Source organism: Botrytis byssoidea, assembly GCF_014898295.1.
Source record: "Botrytis byssoidea strain MUCL 94 chromosome Unknown BBYS_007, whole genome shotgun sequence".
Taxonomy (NCBI): Eukaryota; Fungi; Ascomycota; class Leotiomycetes; order Helotiales; family Sclerotiniaceae; genus Botrytis; species Botrytis byssoidea.
The window spans coordinates 648,692-666,340 of NW_024065848.1; the positions used below are offsets into that span (position 1 = coordinate 648,692).

At 43.4% G+C, this 17,649-nt stretch overlaps 5 protein-coding genes across 5 annotated transcripts; 4 read left to right on the forward strand and 1 right to left on the reverse strand.

Moving 5' to 3' along the window:
• Window positions 1-253: 253 nt before the first annotated feature.
• On the forward strand, window positions 254-1,022 carry EAE97_004232 (uncharacterized protein; the record flags this gene model as incomplete). The annotated part of the gene is made up of 3 exons (XM_038874744.1): window positions 254-386; window positions 507-865; window positions 969-1,022. The coding sequence occupies 3 exons, from the start codon at window positions 254-256 to the stop codon at window positions 1,020-1,022; spliced, it is 546 nt and encodes a 181-aa protein (XP_038734188.1).
• A 2,447-nt stretch (window positions 1,023-3,469) lies between these two features.
• Window positions 3,470-4,926, forward strand: EAE97_004233 (uncharacterized protein; the record flags this gene model as incomplete). Its single annotated transcript, XM_038874745.1, has 2 exons — window positions 3,470-3,665; window positions 3,734-4,926. 2 exons carry the CDS (start codon window positions 3,470-3,472, stop codon window positions 4,924-4,926), a joined length of 1,389 nt encoding a protein of 462 aa, XP_038734189.1.
• A 1,317-nt stretch (window positions 4,927-6,243) lies between these two features.
• On the reverse strand, window positions 6,244-7,231 carry EAE97_004234 (uncharacterized protein; the record flags this gene model as incomplete). Its single annotated transcript, XM_038874746.1, has 3 exons — window positions 6,244-6,582; window positions 6,903-7,015; window positions 7,189-7,231. The coding sequence occupies 3 exons, from the start codon at window positions 7,229-7,231 to the stop codon at window positions 6,244-6,246; spliced, it is 495 nt and encodes a 164-aa protein (XP_038734190.1).
• Window positions 7,232-7,491: 260 nt separating this feature from the next.
• EAE97_004235 (uncharacterized protein) lies at window positions 7,492-9,534 on the forward strand. Its single transcript, XM_038874747.1, has 5 exons — window positions 7,492-7,698; window positions 7,758-8,074; window positions 8,401-8,645; window positions 8,713-8,819; window positions 8,871-9,534. The coding sequence occupies exons 2-5, from the start codon at window positions 7,924-7,926 to the stop codon at window positions 9,343-9,345; spliced, it is 978 nt and encodes a 325-aa protein (XP_038734191.1). The 5' UTR covers window positions 7,492-7,698; window positions 7,758-7,923; the 3' UTR covers window positions 9,346-9,534.
• A 2,362-nt stretch (window positions 9,535-11,896) lies between these two features.
• Window positions 11,897-17,252, forward strand: EAE97_004236 (uncharacterized protein). Its single transcript, XM_038874748.1, has 4 exons — window positions 11,897-12,921; window positions 12,969-13,801; window positions 14,067-16,156; window positions 16,211-17,252. Exons 1-4 carry the CDS (start codon window positions 12,522-12,524, stop codon window positions 16,443-16,445), a joined length of 3,558 nt encoding a protein of 1,185 aa, XP_038734192.1. The 5' UTR covers window positions 11,897-12,521; the 3' UTR covers window positions 16,446-17,252.
• The last annotated feature ends 397 nt before the right edge of the window (window positions 17,253-17,649 follow it).

Genomic DNA, 17,649 nt, shown 5'->3' on the forward strand with positions numbered 1-17,649 from the left:
CAATGAGCTCATCGCTGACGTTGTAACTGTAGCTAGAACCCTTCGACAGCCGCCATCAGATCTTTCATATCCCTTCTCCAAATTCGAATATACATCTTAACATTACAACAAGACGCTCTCTCGGAGGCGTTTCTTAACCTTCAAAATTCCTTCCGCAACCACCGCCAAGCTGTCTTCCCCACTCCTCCTCCCTCGCACAGTCTCTTACGACGCGAGTTCAAATCCACCTCGTCCAAGTGGTCCGTATCGAACAATGAGTGAGCAAAAGGTTGGACGAAGGAGGCGGTCGAGCAGTTTGCTATATCAGGAGCCACCGGAGACGATTGAGCATATGAGTGATCAGGCGGCACTACCCAATCTCAATGCCAACTGGGTGAACGCAAAAGGTCAGAAATTCCTGGATTCGATTATGTGCCATGTAGCAATTGGAGCATTTTTTATAGCATGATTTCTACGTGGGATATGATGAATATTGAGTTCCCAATGCTAATTACTTCATTCAATAGGTGCCTGGACCATACATCTGGTTTTAATCGCATGCCTCAAGATTCTTTTTGATATAATTCCTGGTGTTTCCCAAGAGACATCTTGGACATTAACAAATATATCATACATGTTTGGTTCTTTTCTCATGTTTCATTGGGTCCGTGGTGTACCATTTGAGTTCAACGCTGGAGCCTACGACAATTTGAACATGTGGGAACAAATTGATAATGGAGCTCAGTACACGCCTGCAAAGAAATTTCTCATGAGTGTACCAATCGTTTTGTTCCTAATTAGTACTCATTATACCCATTACGACCTCACCTACTTCATCATCAACTTTCTCGCCGTTCTCGGAGTTGTGATACCAAAATTGCCTTACGTAAGTTTTTCTCAACCAAAATTCCCCATTTCCCATCTTCTATTTCATGTTCTCATATCGAAGACCCTGAATGTAAAACATTATATTGATATGACTTTCTCAGAGCCACCGAACTAGAGTTGGTCTATTCTCAGCGCCAGAAGACAATTACAGATGATACGATATGATATTTGAAAGTACGTCGAAGTACATGATTGCATCCAATTAGGCGTTTGTTTGTACGATATCTTGAGGCTTCACTTTTTTTTCATTTCAGATAATGATGAGAATACACTGGTTAACACAAAAGAATCCGGACCCGGTGAACTGTATCTAGAAATAGGGATGGAGTTTAGGTACATTTACAATTCTTGGCTATCTTTCTAAAATTGTTCTAATACGGATTTGATCTTTTTATCTTCTTCTCGTTTTTTCCTTTTCGTGGTGAATGTGTTTTCCCTTGATGAGCAGTCACTGGTAAAGGTGACGCTGTTTTCCTTCATAAGACCTATTGAGATTTGACCAGGAGATTTACCCTAATGAGCCATTGGCATTTGGTAATGGGACGGTGTTTTCCATAACCTGTCCTGTTGGTATTGGTGTCCTTGATAAAAATTCAATGGCTCTTTTATTTTCCTTCCAAAATCGAAACTTTGAAGTTGTTCAAATTCGGTATTTTTGTCAGACACATTTCCCGTACGGAAGATACGGAATCAAGGTTCAATTCCCTTCTTGCGTGGGTACTAAGTTGTAGTACCTACTAGATATGTAATTCTGCCGGTCCTCCGTTAAACTTTACAAGAAGCGAAATCTCTAGAATGATCAAGGCCTTGATACATATGATTTCTATGGCATTCCTCCGTGAACCAATCAAAAGCATGAGTATACGAGAGTTTGTTATGAACTTTGATAAGGACTATGTAAGCCAAGAAGTTGAACGACTAACAATTCAAGTTTTCCCCGAAAGGAAACCGTTGCAAGAGAAAACTTTAATGCGTTCAACAAACCCACAGACATTCTCCTAGTCTCTGGGGATCTCAACACTAATCCCCTCAATCAAACTCTAAGTCGTGGTGACCAGCCAGTCCTGATTGTCGAATCTATATCTATTGATATCGTCATGATGGTCTTAGTTGTTGAGGCAATACTAGTATTGGCTTTAGTCGATTACGTTTGAATTGAAAATTCAAAATATCTTCCAAGATATTGCTGTGCCGACAATATTCATTACTCATGAGGAACTTGCTAGTTCACTTTCCTCACTAAACTCTACGTCAGTAAGGTTTATCAATATTTACAATCACATGCATTGTATATACTCTCGTCAGGACCGGGGATCTTTTGAACTGATGCTAGCCTCATTTACTTTCGATGGCTAAGTCAGGAAACTTTAGGCGCTTAATAGCTTGAGTCCCATGAACTACCGAGGACGCTAATAAATATTTCACCCTAAAATCAATCTTGTCGGGAATATCTTCAACTTTTTTTCCAACCTCTCTGTTTTTGTACGACGTAAGACGTAATTCAAAGATGCCGATGGTTGAAAATGCATCTCGTAAGTACCCAATGATGCCGGTCTAAACTTGGGATTCATGGTGTTCTTGGGTATTCTCGAATATACGCCGGACGTGACTCCGATGTCCTTGGGGATCGTGTTTTGCAGCTAAAAGTTCATCATCCATTATCAACCATCCGCTCTTTCTGGAGTCAGACTAGGATTTATATCGCCAGACATATCAACTTCATAGAGGGAAAACTGTTTCCTAGAGCCAAATTTTGAATTGAAGATCAACCTCGTAAGACAGCATCTGCGGTGCTGTAATGGAACTATAACCTTGTATGGCATTCATCAAATGGCATGCCAGTTTTCAATTTTTGGGAATGGCAATCACTAATGAAACTACACTAACTCATGATGTTTGATTGTCGGAACTGGCTTCAAGAGCCAAGTGGGTTTCTGAAGAGTTTTCAACCTTAAGCACTTGATGTACCTCCTTAGTTTTACCTTGATATTCCTCTAAAATCCCCCCCCCACGCTCTTGAGTGTTGACATCCAAGAACAACTGGATCCCGCTTGGTACCATTGGTCCATACAGTCATTGCAAATGTCAAGAAACCAGATTGATTGATGATTTAGAGCTATCGACTGTGGCAATTGCCGTGCATTACCGCAAGTTTGACCCGAGTGGACGTCACTTCCTAGATTTCTCCATACCAAGCCCTGATAGTCGCACCATGGTAACCAATTACATGTTTACTTGATCTCGTGCGTCTTTGATCTGCTCTAGGAAGACCGCACTTTGGTCGAGCTTCTAAGTTTGGAACAGTAGCTAACGTTACCCGGCGCATAGCTCATGAGCTTCTAGAAATCTTATCAATAGCTTCTGTGGTTGTTCATGTCGCCATTGTTGGAATACGGTATCATCACGATGACGTTGGCTTAAGACGCTAACTTTTAGGGTGTGGTGGATTTGTATAAATATCGATTCTTCCCCTCGAAAAGGTTGAAGTCTTATTGCTTATTCTAGCAGTCAATCGTTTCTAATTCACAACACACCCTTCTCTTTACAACACCTCTTCCCTTCACAACATCTCCTTTCCTCTACCCAAAAACACTGAGTCACGATGAAGCTCAACTTAACCCAGACAGCTGCCATCCTCGCATTCTGCGGAGTTGCTACCGCACAAAACTCCCAGAATGGCCAAGTTAATGGTCAAGTCAGTGGTCAAGGTAACATCGTAGCTCAAGGTGCTGCAAGAGCCAACGGCAACGGTGCCGGTGCTGCTGCAGGCGCTGATAGCAACATTGCTATCCTTCAAGGTATGTCATCATCTCTAGGAGTTTCCCTGAAAGGGTCTATCAAATGATGAATAATTTAACCTCGTCAGGTAACACCAACAACGGCGGTAACGTCCTCGTCAACCAAGGTAATGCTTCATACATTACTCAAATCGTCAACGCCTACGCTACCTATTTGCCCGCACCTACCACTATCACTCACCAGAACTCTGTCGTTACTGTAACAAAACCAGGATGGGTCACCATCAGTGCTTGCCCAACTGGCTGCACCATCATCAACAAGGTCGACACACCACCTACCGTGACCCCAGTTGGACCAGTCATCTCCAAGACAACAGGCCACGCTTCCCCTGTCGCGACCACATCTGTTAAACTCACAATTGTCCCCGTTATTTCAACTGTCAATAACACAGCAGTTCTTGTTTCCTCAACTGCCAAGATCACAATAGTCCCTGTTTCTTCAGTTGCCAAGACCACAATAGTTCCTGTTTCCTCAACGGTTCAAACCACTATTGCCAGAATCACAACAGGACCTGCTTCCTCTGTAGTTCCAGGTATCGTCTCCGTCGCCGTCCCTATCTTCAAAAACGGAACCACCACTGCCGCTACTGTCCCAGCTGTTGTACTTACCTCAGCTCGTGTCTCCAATGGAACCATTGTTGCTACGGCTGGTTCCCCTGCTCAGACTCAAGCTGGTCAATCTGGTCCTGCTGGTCAAGCAGGTCAATCTGGAGCTGGTCAATCTGGTCAATCTGCGCCAGGTCAATCTGCGCCAGGTCAATCTGCACCAGGTCAATCTGCACCAGGCCAATCTGCACCAGGTCAATCTGCACCAGGCCAATCTGCACCAGGCCAATCTGCACCAGGTCAATCTGCACCAGGTCAATCTGCACCAGGCCAATCTGCACCAGGTCAATCTGCACCAGGTCAATCTGGAACCGGTCAATCTGGTCAACCTGGAGTTGGTCAACCTGGCGCTGGTCAAGGCGGAGCTGGTCAAACTGGTCCCGCTGGTTCCGCAGGTCAAGCTGGTCAATCTGCGCCAGGTCAATCTGCACCAGGCCAATCTGCGCCAGGTCAATCTGCGCCAGGTCAATCTGGTCAACCTGGAGCTGGTCAACCTGGTCGACCTGGCTTTACTGGCCCCGCTGTATCAGGCACAACCTCATCTAATGGCTCCAGCACTAGCGGCCCAGTCACCTTCCAAGGTGCTGCTTCTGCCAACGGCGTCAGCGCTGCTGCAGCTCTCGCTGCCGTCGCTGCCATCGCCATGGCTTTGTAATTACTACCTTCGCAACCTTCTCGCAACAATATTCATATTGCGGGAGGGCTGTCTCTAATCATCAAGGTTGGGACAGGGGTAAGGAGTTCGGGGGTTTGGAATCTTTACTGGAGTTTGGGAAAAGGATCAAGGATACATACGTTGTTGTTATAATCTAATTATGGGTATTTAATCTGGGCTGGTTTTGGGGGGGGGGAGTTCCGGATATCCTGCTGTCTCTCGCAAGAAATAATAGCGGCACGGCAGTGATTTGGGGTATACAAAAGTTCGAAAGGGGGCTTGGGCTTTGGGAGGCAGTTTCTCTCGTCAAAGATCGGATGATCATTAGCCACGGATCATGTGGATTTTTGGTGCTATCATTTTCAGATCACTTAGTGATCCGCGAGTATCGATTTATATTGATGCGAGTGTCTTAATGCACGATCAGAACACTTTGAGAAATGACATTGGAGTTAGGGGAACATTCGCCATGGGGCTTGAGTATTGAAGTGGTCCGCGAGTATCGATTCGTATCGATGCGAGTGTCATGACACGATCAGATCATTTAGTGATCCGCGAGTATCGATTTATATTGATGCGAGTGTCTTAATGCACGATCAGAACACTTTGAGAAATGGCATTGGAGTTTGGGGAACATTCGCCACGGGGCTTGAGTATTGGGGGCGTCACGGCTTGGGAAAAATGTATAATTATTAATGGGAAGAAACTACGTCCATCAAGGGATCGAAAACGGGAAAAAATGGGGAAAAACGATAAAAACTCAACGAAAAAAAACCATCAACGCCGAGAGGAAAAGAAAGTACGTCCATCAGGATCGAAAAGGAAAAAATCGAAAAAATAAACAAAGCCGGGGAAAAAAACATAAAAAGGATGCATGAGCAATCGTTTCAGGGGGACTCATACCAAAAACAAGTGGAAAATAGATGAAGAAAATCACAAAAAAAAGGGGATGTTTATAAACAAAAACCATTCAAAAAAAAAGCTTTGTGTTTTAACATGAAGTGTTTGGGAGTGTGAAATGCTAATCTTAGGGGTGGCTGTTGAGTTTTGAGTCTAGCCTTTCAAGTGAAATCAACACTCCGCACTCTCTCGTCTGATCAACTAATCCCCGGAATATGGGCATCGTGACTGACATGTCAGTATGTCATGCATGATGCTTGCAGGGGTAATGGGTTAGGATCTGCAACTCGCGGATTAGAGAGAGGTAAGTCGGGTATGGGGGAGGGGCGTTTTGGTATGGGGTTCTAGTGTTTGTCTGTCTGGCGGTTTGTGGAAGGGCGTTTTTGGTGGAATTTCTATACAGGGGCCTCGTACAGGTTACATCATATGTATCGTATGTACATGTCGCACTCTCTCATCTGGACTCGTCTTCATAATACTGATATCATGGTTGACATGGATTTTGCCATGCCTGATGCTTGTAGGGGGATGAGTTAGGAGAGGTAAGCCGATGACTTGTGGAAAGGCGTCTCTGGTGGTGTTCTCGGCGGGATTCTCGGCGGCGTTAAAAGGACGTTCAAGATCGTTATCGACTGCTTTATCAATGGCGTTTCGGTAAAGGCGTTCCGGCAAAGGCGTTCCGGCAGAGGTGTTTGGGAATTGTATTCGAAGGGCAATATGCTCGGTCGAGCATGTCGCACTCTCTCGTCTAATAGACTAATCCCCGGAATCTGGTATCATTGGGGTATGGTACTTGCAGGGGTAAAGATTGGGATCTGTATATGTCTTGGGAGTATTGAGTGCTGGTAGTGATATGTCTGTATGTCACTCACCATACTCTGCTACAATACTCTAAAGCAACTATAGATTAGAGAGGGGTAAGTCGGGGGCATGGGGGCGTGATGGGAAGGCGTTAGGGTATCACTTGCAGGCTGGACAGCGACAGGATTCTCTCGGGGACGGGGCGTGAGGGAAACGAGTATTATCTCGTGAATTCCATTGCTGTTTAACGTATAATATTCATTGTATATACTTACTTTGGGATATGGGATTATGGGGGCTTCACTTGAGGGTAATGGGATAGGCGCTATGGTTGAAAATAGGGGCGATGGGGTCTTTCGGTTGGGTGGTAGGCGGTGTTGATGGGGGACTGGGGCGTTTTGGTATGGGAAGGGGAAGGGGCGTAACGGTTGAGGATTAGAGGGGGGATTAGATATAGGCGACTGTACCTAATTCAATACCGATACCTCAAAATTTTGACTGTGTTCGAGTGACTTTGATTCTGGCTATGTATAACGTTGAATATAGAATCTATTTCTATACTCTTTATGGTGCGAGGTGGGGTGCTGAAAGTTCTCGAGGCCATTTAGAGAGTATGTTGGAATAGATATGTACAAGTCAGAATAAAAATATCAGGTCCTCATAAAACATTTCAAATCGAAATACAATAAAATCAATCTTAACCAAAAACAAACAAAGAAGTTTCCCCCCATTTTCACAGCAACACCCCCTCTCATACTTCATCACCTTTACCCCGCAATTAGCAACCCCACCGAGCCCACAATAGTCTCACATCCACCTCTATCAAACGAGCGATATCTAAGCACCGCGTCTTGGGATAACTACGGAAGCACTATTTAATCTTCTCAATCAATCACATTAACTTCCATTACATACGTGATTCTTATCAAAAGTTTCAACACCACTGCTATCATCGTCTTATCTCAAACCATTCCACTATCGTCGTACACCTCGATAGCTGAGATATCCTTTAGGTAATCTGTTTGTGACAGGTCGATCCACCACTTCGCTATCTAAGTCCACATTTGTCTGGTATTTACTGTGCCTCTATTTTTGTGTTGACTGGCGTGTGTATATATTGATACATCCAGGGACTCCGTGATCGGCTTGATATTCTAAATTCAAAATTGAGATCGAGATTGAGATTTGAAGAGTGCTATATCTTTACTACGAGGGTTGATCGTCTGTTTATTATACGCCATCTTAAGATTATTTATCTCCTGATAAGATAAAACGAAGAACAATAGGCTGGAAATTATGGCACCCTCAGCGACTGAATCACATCTTCCTATTCAGAAGAAAACAGGGGATATTTCAACCGCAAAGGATGAGAAAGTCGAACATGTTCATGGTGGAGAGGATTTAACTCCTTTGGAGGCGATTAGTCATGGGGGTGTGGTTATGTCTGGTGAGATATGATGGATTTTCCTTGTGTCTAGGGTTTCATGGGAAAATGGGAGTAGTGGGCGTGGAAGTTGAGCGTCCTGTATTGTTGAGATGAGTTTTGGAGGATTGTGAAGCTAGATGATGAAGGGGGTAGAAGGCATGGGCGTTACTGCGTGGTCCTGTTTTGCAAGTGCAAGATAGAATCATTCTGTTGGATGGCTAGTTTCTGTCTGGCTTGAGTATGCGAAATATACGAGGATAATTATGTATATCCATCTTCGCTTACAAAAGCTCTACTGTGTTTTTTCCCTTCAAAATCACTCCCTCATTTATTAACAATATTGTTAGGTATTCCAGCCTTTTCCAATCATGCTGATCACCGTCGCCACATCCTCATCCACATGGCGGCTGTCTTCCGAGACTTCTCTCGTCGTGGCTTCACCGAAGGAATGGCAGGACACATCTCTGTCCGAGACCCAGAGTTTGAGAACTACATCTGGATGAACCCCCTCGGTCGACATTTCGGCCTGATGACTGCTGGTGATATGATATGTTTAGATTTAGAGAGTGGAAAAGTCGTAGGAGGAAATCAAGTATGAGCTTCCTTTCGCAAACAGTGAAGATGAACATGGAAAGATGTTGTCATTAACTTAGTCATAGTCTCGTCCTGCAAATGCCGCTGGGGTTTTGATCCATTCTGCAATTCATAAAGCACGTCCTGACGTACATGCTATTTGTCATGCACATACAAATGCTGGTCGAGCATGGTGAGTCTTTTGTTCAAAAATTTACCACATACAAGTATTAACAATACCAAGGTCCGTCTTCGGTCGACCCCTCGATATGCTCAATCAAGACATCTGTAACCTTCACAATAGCATCGCCGTCTATGCTTCCTACGGCGGCATCGTCTTTGCCTCTGAAGAAGGCGCCAACATTGCGCGAGCCCTCGGTCCCCACAACAAAGTAGCCATCCTCCTCAACCACGGCTTATTAAGCACCGGATCCACCGTCGACGAAGCGGGATTCCTCTTCGCGCTCTTAGATCGCGGATGCGAAATCCAATTAAAAGTTGAAGCGGCGGTGGGAGGAACCCGCGATGCGAATGGAGAGCTGAAGAAAGGAGTGTATGTGATTGAGGATGAGGAAGCGGCGTATAATTTCAAGATGGCGAGTGAGAAGAATGCGTTGTATGCGGAGATGCAACCGGATCTGGAATTTGAGATGGAGATGGCGGGGCCGGGGGTGGTCGAGAGGGGTGTTGAGAAGCAAATTGTGGATCATGGATTGTGAGGAGGTGAGGCCTGGAAGCGAGGAGGAACTTGGAAGCGAGATGTGGGATTCTTGGAGGTGCGAAATTGTGTGGTTACAGTAGTCGCTTCTCTGTCGGTGTTTGGAATTATTTACATCTCCCTACCCAGATTATCTCCTTTCCAATCTGAACGTGAAATCGTGTGGGAATTTATTACTTATTGTAAGGTTACAATTCCCCGCCCCTTTTCCTAAAGAAAACAAAAATAAGAAATGGCATGCCCCTTCACCCCAGAACCCGCAAGACATTTGTTTCTTCACCACTACCTACTACTCACTACCTGCAAAATCACAAAACAATCACTACATCACTACATCAACTCAACATGATAACAATACCAACCCCCAAATTATAACATTCACATCCGCTACTACGATATACGAGTGAAGACTTTTCCACACTCCTCAAATCCATGCCTTCCAATTTCTCCGCAAGCAAAACTCGTCGTTTCGCTATGCGTGCGTGTGTTATGTATTCATGTTATGGATTCATGAGGATTAACCATTTGATGATTCAAAATGAAGTATATATGTTACATACATACATACAATACACTAGTCTTTCTATCTTACACAGCTGTGTGTTAAGTATATATGTATGTATGTATGTATGTATGTATATTCCGAATTAATGTATAGTTATAAAATATATAAAATTGATTTATTCCATACCCAACTAAAAATTTGTCTATAATAAGAGAGTGTGATTGGATATAGTACTTACTTCATATTGCATAGCATATTGTATATTCTAGACATCTAATCTAAGATCCGAGAATTTTCATTATCCTCGGATCCTGGAAATTACCTAGCTAGGTATGTACTGCACTCTCCCTGTCTAGGTATCTCGAGGGTATGTAAGGTTAGATATCTTCCCCATGATTTCCCAAACGGAAAGGAAAGCATCTTTTCGGTCCGTTCACTCGAGATGATCTCGGTCTCGGTCTCGGGATATTGTGATCTTGAGATTTATTATGTTGTCACATGATTGGTGATGTGAAACTGGATTTGGATGCACCTTTGACTAGGTAGATAGATACTGTACGTACTTCGTATTTCCATTGCACCTAAAAGTTACATACCTCCCTAATCTTCGTTATACAAGAAACGATACGAAAAATACACTTCGTAAAAAGCGTCACACATACACACATATCTACATCGTACATCTTGTGCTTCATAAAAATCAAGGGGAAGGAGGCGAAACCCAATTCGGAGTATGAGAAGTATTCGCTCCGCTCCGTAAGCAAGGAGGATGGATTGGATGTCTGGATGTTTCTTTCCATATATCAGTTGATTAGTTGAGAGGGGGTGTTACCTGATATGGCATAGTCGCGGATGAAAGAACCGTTTTTGTCTTTGATTGAGATGATTTTCATCATGGACCAATGAGAAGCAGTAGTGAGGCTCCGGTACAACTTACCACGCTGGTGTAGGAACTGGGATCGAGGGTTTTTTCTTCTTTTGCTTGGAGGGTGTGGCTGATGGTGTGTGTGGTGGTGGTGGTGGTGGTGGTGGTGGTGGTGTTGTCTGTGTGTGTGTATGTGTGTACAGTGCTTGTACTCGGTATAGATAGGAGATTGTATTGTTGGTACGATGTATTGTCGAAAGAGTGATATGTATTGATGGTACGATGTAGGAGATACTAGGTAGGTAGATCGCTTCACGATAGGTCGTTGGATGTGATTCGTAACACTGTGGGATTTTATGAATGTTTTGGTCTTGATAGATCATTAGGTTTTCTGGGGAGCGATTTCGATCGAAGACATAGGTATGTCTATCCATAAGTGTCTATGCCAACCTTGGAATGGCTCATGCCCCTTGTCATGGTAATTTCTACACATGTCTTAACGGCGGTGATATGATTGATATCTTGGATAATATGGTGAGTGACTAAAGTATGAGATACCTGTCGACTACCTCCCTCCCTAGCTACCTAGCTACCTATCAAGACGAAAGACGGACGGACAGTGCCACAATGAACCGTTTATACTTGTCAATTCAATCCTCCCGTCTCTTCCTAGTATGGATATATTAGATTGAAATATTGATACCTACTAGATAGGTAGTAAGTCTAGACTAATAATTATGAATTTTAGCCGTGGGTGTGTAATAATGTATGTTTACTCGTATATGTATAAATAATGTAATAATGTGATAAATAATATAGTTACATGTAATCTGTACATTTACTTATATTCATCCCATTTACTGAAATGAACAGTCCAGACGGACAATCTGGACTTCAATTGCTCACCCGCAAAATAAGAAGGCTTCTATAAAGTTCTTCTATTCATATCCATTATATCCATATTCACATCTATTTCCATAATTAATCATCATAATCCCTTCAATCTGGATTCACCAGAATCCAAATCGTTTAGTTATTTAACTTTCGTCTTTCTATTTGTGGGGTTCGGGGAGTACCAAATCATAAATAATCCTGGTCTAAAGTTGTTTGTTCACTTGCAAACTCTAGAAGCAATTCTCTTTCTTTAATCCTCCAATCTTTAATCTCCAATCCACGCTGGGCACTTCTCACTTCGGACTTCTGACTTCTGACTTCTGACTTCTGACTTCTGACTTCTGACTTCTGACTTCTGACTTCTGACTTCGGACTTCTGACTTCTGACTTCTGACCTCTAACCTCTAACCTCTGACTTCTGACTTCTCACTTCTCACTGCTCACTTCTCACCACATCTTTTCTTTCGTGATAGCTTTTTGGTAATCGCTCTCAACCACCACCATCTTTTGTAAATCTTATCATCAATCGACCACCACCTTTCCTTCTCCAATTCTCTTCAAAACCGATCCTTTACATAATGATGCATATGTTTTGAATATGCGACGCATACATTGACCCGAAAATCAACAACTTGAGTTCTTGTAGTTCTCGAAGGAAGAGCTCAAGCTACTAGGCTTGCGCGGCAACCTTCGGAAAATAATTCGACGACTTTCTTGGATGATACGATACTCCTGATGAATTCGAAACATCGCAAAGAAATCAAATTGAAATTCTACGAGTCCAAAACTACACGATCGAGGAAATTGTGTGCGAGTGTAGCAAATCGTTCGATTGCGAGGCCGGATTCGGCTCAAATCAACAAGGCAGTTTCCCTGACCTATCCTCGACGACCAAACATATAACGGTCTGGAGATGAGGATTGGTATCAGGCTGCAACTTGGCCTGGTTGTCCTGGTGGCTGCTCTTGTTCCATTAATTGTGCTTGCTCTCGCTACTTGGTTCAACAATTATAGCTTTACAGTCGACGTTAAAGAAAATGCACTGAGTCTTACTGCATCACTCAAAGCCGCTTCAGTGGCCTCCGATCTCCTCCTAATCCAGGCCACATGCTCGACCATTGTCACTAGAATCCTTATCCAGCAGGCCATTCGCGACTTTTATAGTGGAGTACCCGAGTGGAATGAAGCAAGACAAGATGTACAAAGCGCTTTGGCTTCTGGTGGTCTATCTGCATTGCTTCAAGTAATCATATTCTCGCGGAATGAGACGGGTTCAGTCAATGGGATATTAAATGTCACGGCAAATGCATCCGGTAGGTCATCTTCTCTCACAAATATAACTCATACTAATCGCTTGGAGGTGTTGCAGATATTAAACTTCCCTATAATAACTCATTGAATCAGCCCGCTTTCCTAGGCGATGCTGATCAGGGATACCCAGCGGCTTTGTATCCGAATATCTCATATATCCCAACCACAGATCCCGACCCAAATGCTCCAGGAACGAATTTTACTGAGGTATACGCATTTGCCGATTACCCACTGAATAAAAGTGCTGCTCTTCTACTCGGACCTTTACAAATTAACAGCACCTATGCTTTAGTATCGCTGACCTTACCGATTGTCGAGAATTCGAATCCCGATTACGTTTTAGGTTATATGACTGTGGTAGCAGCCGCAACTTCGCTAATCGATGTCATTTATTCTCGGGAGGGCTTGGATAATACAGGAATAGTGTTGGTCGTGGGAACCAATCGACGAGAGAACCAGTTCTCGTACGTGTCGAGACCGGCTACAGCAACTTACGAGCCCGACCTCCATAATTTGACAAAAGCGAGTGTCAAATACGTTTTCCCTCCATATCCTCTTGAAGGACAAACTGATAGACATTCTGTCTACAATGCAAATTTGACTAAATATGGAACCTCGAATTTTAGCGAAGGCCAATATCCGGCTATTCTAGATGGGTTTGGACGACAGAATCCGAAAGTCAATAATGCCAGTAGTTATATCACAACTACAAATGAGCAAGGAGTAAAAGTGTCGGTAGGCTGGGCAAGACCACAAAGTGTACTGGTTGATTGGCTTTTGATAGTAGAACAAGCTCATTCTGAAGCTTGGGAACCCATTATCAAGCTTAGGAATATCTTACTTGCATGTGTTTTTGGTACATTTGGATTGATTCTTATTGTGGTAAGTTCTTTTATTATAATTTTTCTTCCCTCGCCGTGGTTTCCAATAGACAGTCCGGGCTTCAACCCGGTATCGAACAGCTGTTCAATCTTGATTTCAATTACATTCTGGTATTCTTCTAGATATTGGATTCAAGTTGAACTGCAAAGCTTGTATCTAGTCTGCTAGCTCGGACCATTGAGCATATATCCAATGCCTCTTGAAATTTGTCTCTCTTGGCGAATTGGATGTACTTTGTCCATTCAGAATTGCTAACAACGACAAGGTTATACCGATGGCTCATTTCAGTGTTCGACCAATCAGAAGACTAAGAGATGCCACGAAACAATCCATTCAGCCACCGGGTTACACGCCGCGTCAAAGTATAGACGATGATTTATATGGCGATGACGAGGTCGGCGAGGGCGATTCAAGCGGGTACAAGAAAACGGGATTTCTGGTCCGACTGAGAAAATTGACACAATCAGGGCGTCGTGTGTCCAAAGCAGAAAAATCAGAGGCCGATAGACGAAGAGATTTCAAAATTCCTGGAAAGGTACCTGATCGAAGACATTGGATTGAAGACGAACTCACAGATTTAACTTCGAAATTCAATGAAATGAGCGACGAATTGCTGCTGCAATACACGAGTCTCGAATCTAAAGTTGCCGAACGCACGGAACAACTTGAACATTCTAAAAAGGCGGCGGAGGCAGCAAATGAGAGCAAAACGTTATTCATTGCGAACATATCGCATGAATTGAAAACTCCATTGAACGGGATTCTGGGAATGTGTGCCGTATGCATGGGCGAGGATGATTTGCCAAGCATCAAACGCTCATTGAAGACGGTTTACAAATCTGGTGACCTTTTGTTAAACTTATTGAATGATCTTTTGACGTTCAGCAAGAACCAAATCGGTCAGCAATTGCATCTAGAAGAGAAAGAGTTCCGGCTGTCTGATGTAAAGGAGCAGATCAAGAACATATTCCGAAAGCAAGTGGACGAAGGCGGTATCACTTTTGGAGTTCACTTCTTGGGCACTGAAAGTACAGATGGAACTCAATTAGAGAACCCGACTGGAAAGCCTCTACCCGCACTAGGACCTAATGGTATTGGTAGATTGAAAGATATGTGTTTGTGGGGTGACCAGCACAGAATTCTCCAAATCATAATCAATCTAGTTAGCAACAGTCTCAAGTTTACACCACCAGGAGGAAAGGTAGAAGTCCGAATCAGATGTATGGGCGAAATAGAACAACAACTTGATGGTGTCACTAGCCGAAATTCTATGGGATCGAAGCAGAGCTCGCACAGGAGAAATGTTAGAACCCGCACGGGCTCTGGATCAAATGCTTCAGGGCATACTTCAACGCATGCATCGGGGCAAATCTCAAGGACAGCTTCGAATACCAAGCAAGCTGGTACTGCTCTAGTAATCAACCCTATGGATCCAAGAGCTCGTGTCCAATTAAATGAGAGATCGCCAACTCCGCCACCGAATAATGCTAGGACTCTATGGTTTTCAATAGAGGTTGAGGATACCGGACCTGGTATTCCCGAGCATCTACAGGAGCGAGTCTTCGAGCCTTTCGTACAGGCTGATCTAGGTTTAAATAGGAAATATGGAGGAACCGGGTTAGGATTAAGTATTTGCTCCCAGCTAGCAGGCCTTATGGGAGGTTCTATCTCTCTCGTTAGTACACTTGGAGAAGGTTCCACCTTTAATGTTCAGCTGCCATTGAAATTCGTCAAGGAGCGGGCACCAAGCACATCTAGTTCCGATGTTATTGGTTCTCGGCCCGCAAGCATGGTTTCGCAATCAGAACTCGAACGCCATACTCCACAGGGTTCCATTGATGCCACGGCTGCTGTAGGATCCCCTGGAAAAGGGAATAGCAGTGCAAGCTATTCAATAGATACTCAACCTCGATTGGTGGGACTTCGACAGCCATTTTTTACATCATCCCCTACACCTCCTCCACCTAAGGAGGATAATGCGAAATCTCAACTCGCCGCAATCGATCGCGCTGCCAAGGAGAAAGTAGGGGATAAGAAAATTCGAGTTCTGGTTGCCGAAGACAATCTTGTTAATCAAGAGGTGGTTCTTCGCATGCTTAAACTCGAAGACGTGTATGATGTAGTAGTAGCCAAGGATGGCCAGGAGGCATACGATAAAGTAAAGCAAAGCATGGAAGAGGGCACGTTCTTCAACTTGATCTTTATGGATATTCAAATGCCAAATCTGGATGGTCTGCAAAGTACGAGATTAATCAGAGAAATGGGCTATTCCGCACCCATCGTAGCACTAACCGCTTTTGCCGAGGAGAGTAATGTCAAAGAATGCTATGAGTCCGGAATGGATCATTTCCTAAGGTTTGTTCTCCGTATATTTACTTTCATTACAATCGGAAGACTAATCTATCATAGTAAACCTATTCGACGACCAGCTCTCAAGCAAGTTCTTAAGAAATTCGCCACTATCCCAGAGGAGATAGAAGACTCCTCCGTAACTCGAAAAAGCACACCAGAAAGAGAGCAAGCGTCGAAAAAACAACACAAAAATACATCCACATCAACATCCAGTCCAGCATCAAATTCTGAAGCTGACCTCATTAAAATGAATGGGACTCCCTCACCTCCCTCACCTTTCACCTCTACATGACCGCGTTACAACACAACACAACAGATAGAGCGCGTTTAATTTCCGCATTTTAACTTTCTTTTTTGTTTTCACTTCATTAGGATACCCAGCTTATTATACACGAAAAAAGCATTTTAATATTTATCGCGCAACTGGAATGACACGAATTTTCTTTATTCACTCGAGTCCTTCAGAATCGTATTTTCAAGGGGAAATTATTGGCTGTAGGTACAAAAAGTACTGATTAAAAGATATTGCATAATGGCGTTTGGGCGAATTGAAAGACCAGGAAACGAGACGATATAATAAAAGTTCACTGGCGGGGTTTTTCGATTGGGCTTACTTTTTCTTATCTTAAACTTTGTATTTTCGAAACAGTCTTCAACTGTTTAAGTCCGTTGGATGGAAGAGTGGGTGGACAAGCGAGTAGATGGGGAAAATGATTGAACATCTGGAGTTGGCAAGTTCGAACAGCGGCATGCATGGCAGAATAATGAAAGATGATAAGATGTGAAAGATCGGCATAGTGGTTCAAGGGGTTCACGATTGGATGGGGTACAGAAGGAGTTAGATGTTTTGATCAGAATGGGATTTCAGAGATGATAGGAGGGAGATTGATCGTGGTGGAATGGTTGAAAAGTGGATGTATGGAATAGTAGGAGGCAGGCAATCACATTGGCACGTTAGCGAGACGCGAAGAGAATGGAACGTAGATGCAAATAATCGCATGTCATCTCTCGTGTGCTTTTCGCCTCGCGAACTCTTGAATTTTGAATGGATTAGTGATTGCGTGAATAAATGAACGTGTGATGAACATGTATATGATAAGCGAGTGGAAGAAAGCGCGTCGCAAAGAAAACATACACGAATATGAATATAAACAAGAGACTCGTGGCAATAAAACGCGAGTAGTTTTGCGCATATCATAGGTACCTACCTACTTTCAGGTATTAATCAATCCCTTGAAGTCGAATCGATCAATCACAAAATAGAATTCAAAGCTCTTAGGTCGTGATACTTACTTACTGCCTGTCAAGTACTCAGTATGAACTCCGGGAGAATGTAGATCTGGTGAAGGAAAGGAAATTGATCATGCAGTATCCGGCTATATTATCATATGATTTAAGTAGTTGGATCGAATCGAATAGAATCGAATCAAGTTGATGTAGAATTGGGAAAGAATCAAATGTGATGTTAATGACATACACAGCAACAGCATAACAAG

Coding starts and splice junctions, on each gene's coding strand:
- EAE97_004236 (XM_038874748.1), top strand. CDS start 12,522: ATGAGGATTGGTATCAGGCTGCAACTTGGCCTGGTTGTCCTGGTGGCT. Junction 12,922..12,968: donor TGTCACGGCAAATGCATCCG/GTAGGTCATCTT, acceptor AATCGCTTGGAG/GTGTTGCAGATATTAAACTT. Junction 13,802..14,066: donor TTGGATTGATTCTTATTGTG/GTAAGTTCTTTT, acceptor AACAACGACAAG/GTTATACCGATGGCTCATTT.
- EAE97_004235 (XM_038874747.1), top strand. CDS start 7,924: ATGGCACCCTCAGCGACTGAATCACATCTTCCTATTCAGAAGAAAACA. Junction 8,075..8,400: donor TGGGGGTGTGGTTATGTCTG/GTGAGATATGAT, acceptor CAATATTGTTAG/GTATTCCAGCCTTTTCCAAT. Junction 8,820..8,870: donor ACAAATGCTGGTCGAGCATG/GTGAGTCTTTTG, acceptor AACAATACCAAG/GTCCGTCTTCGGTCGACCCC.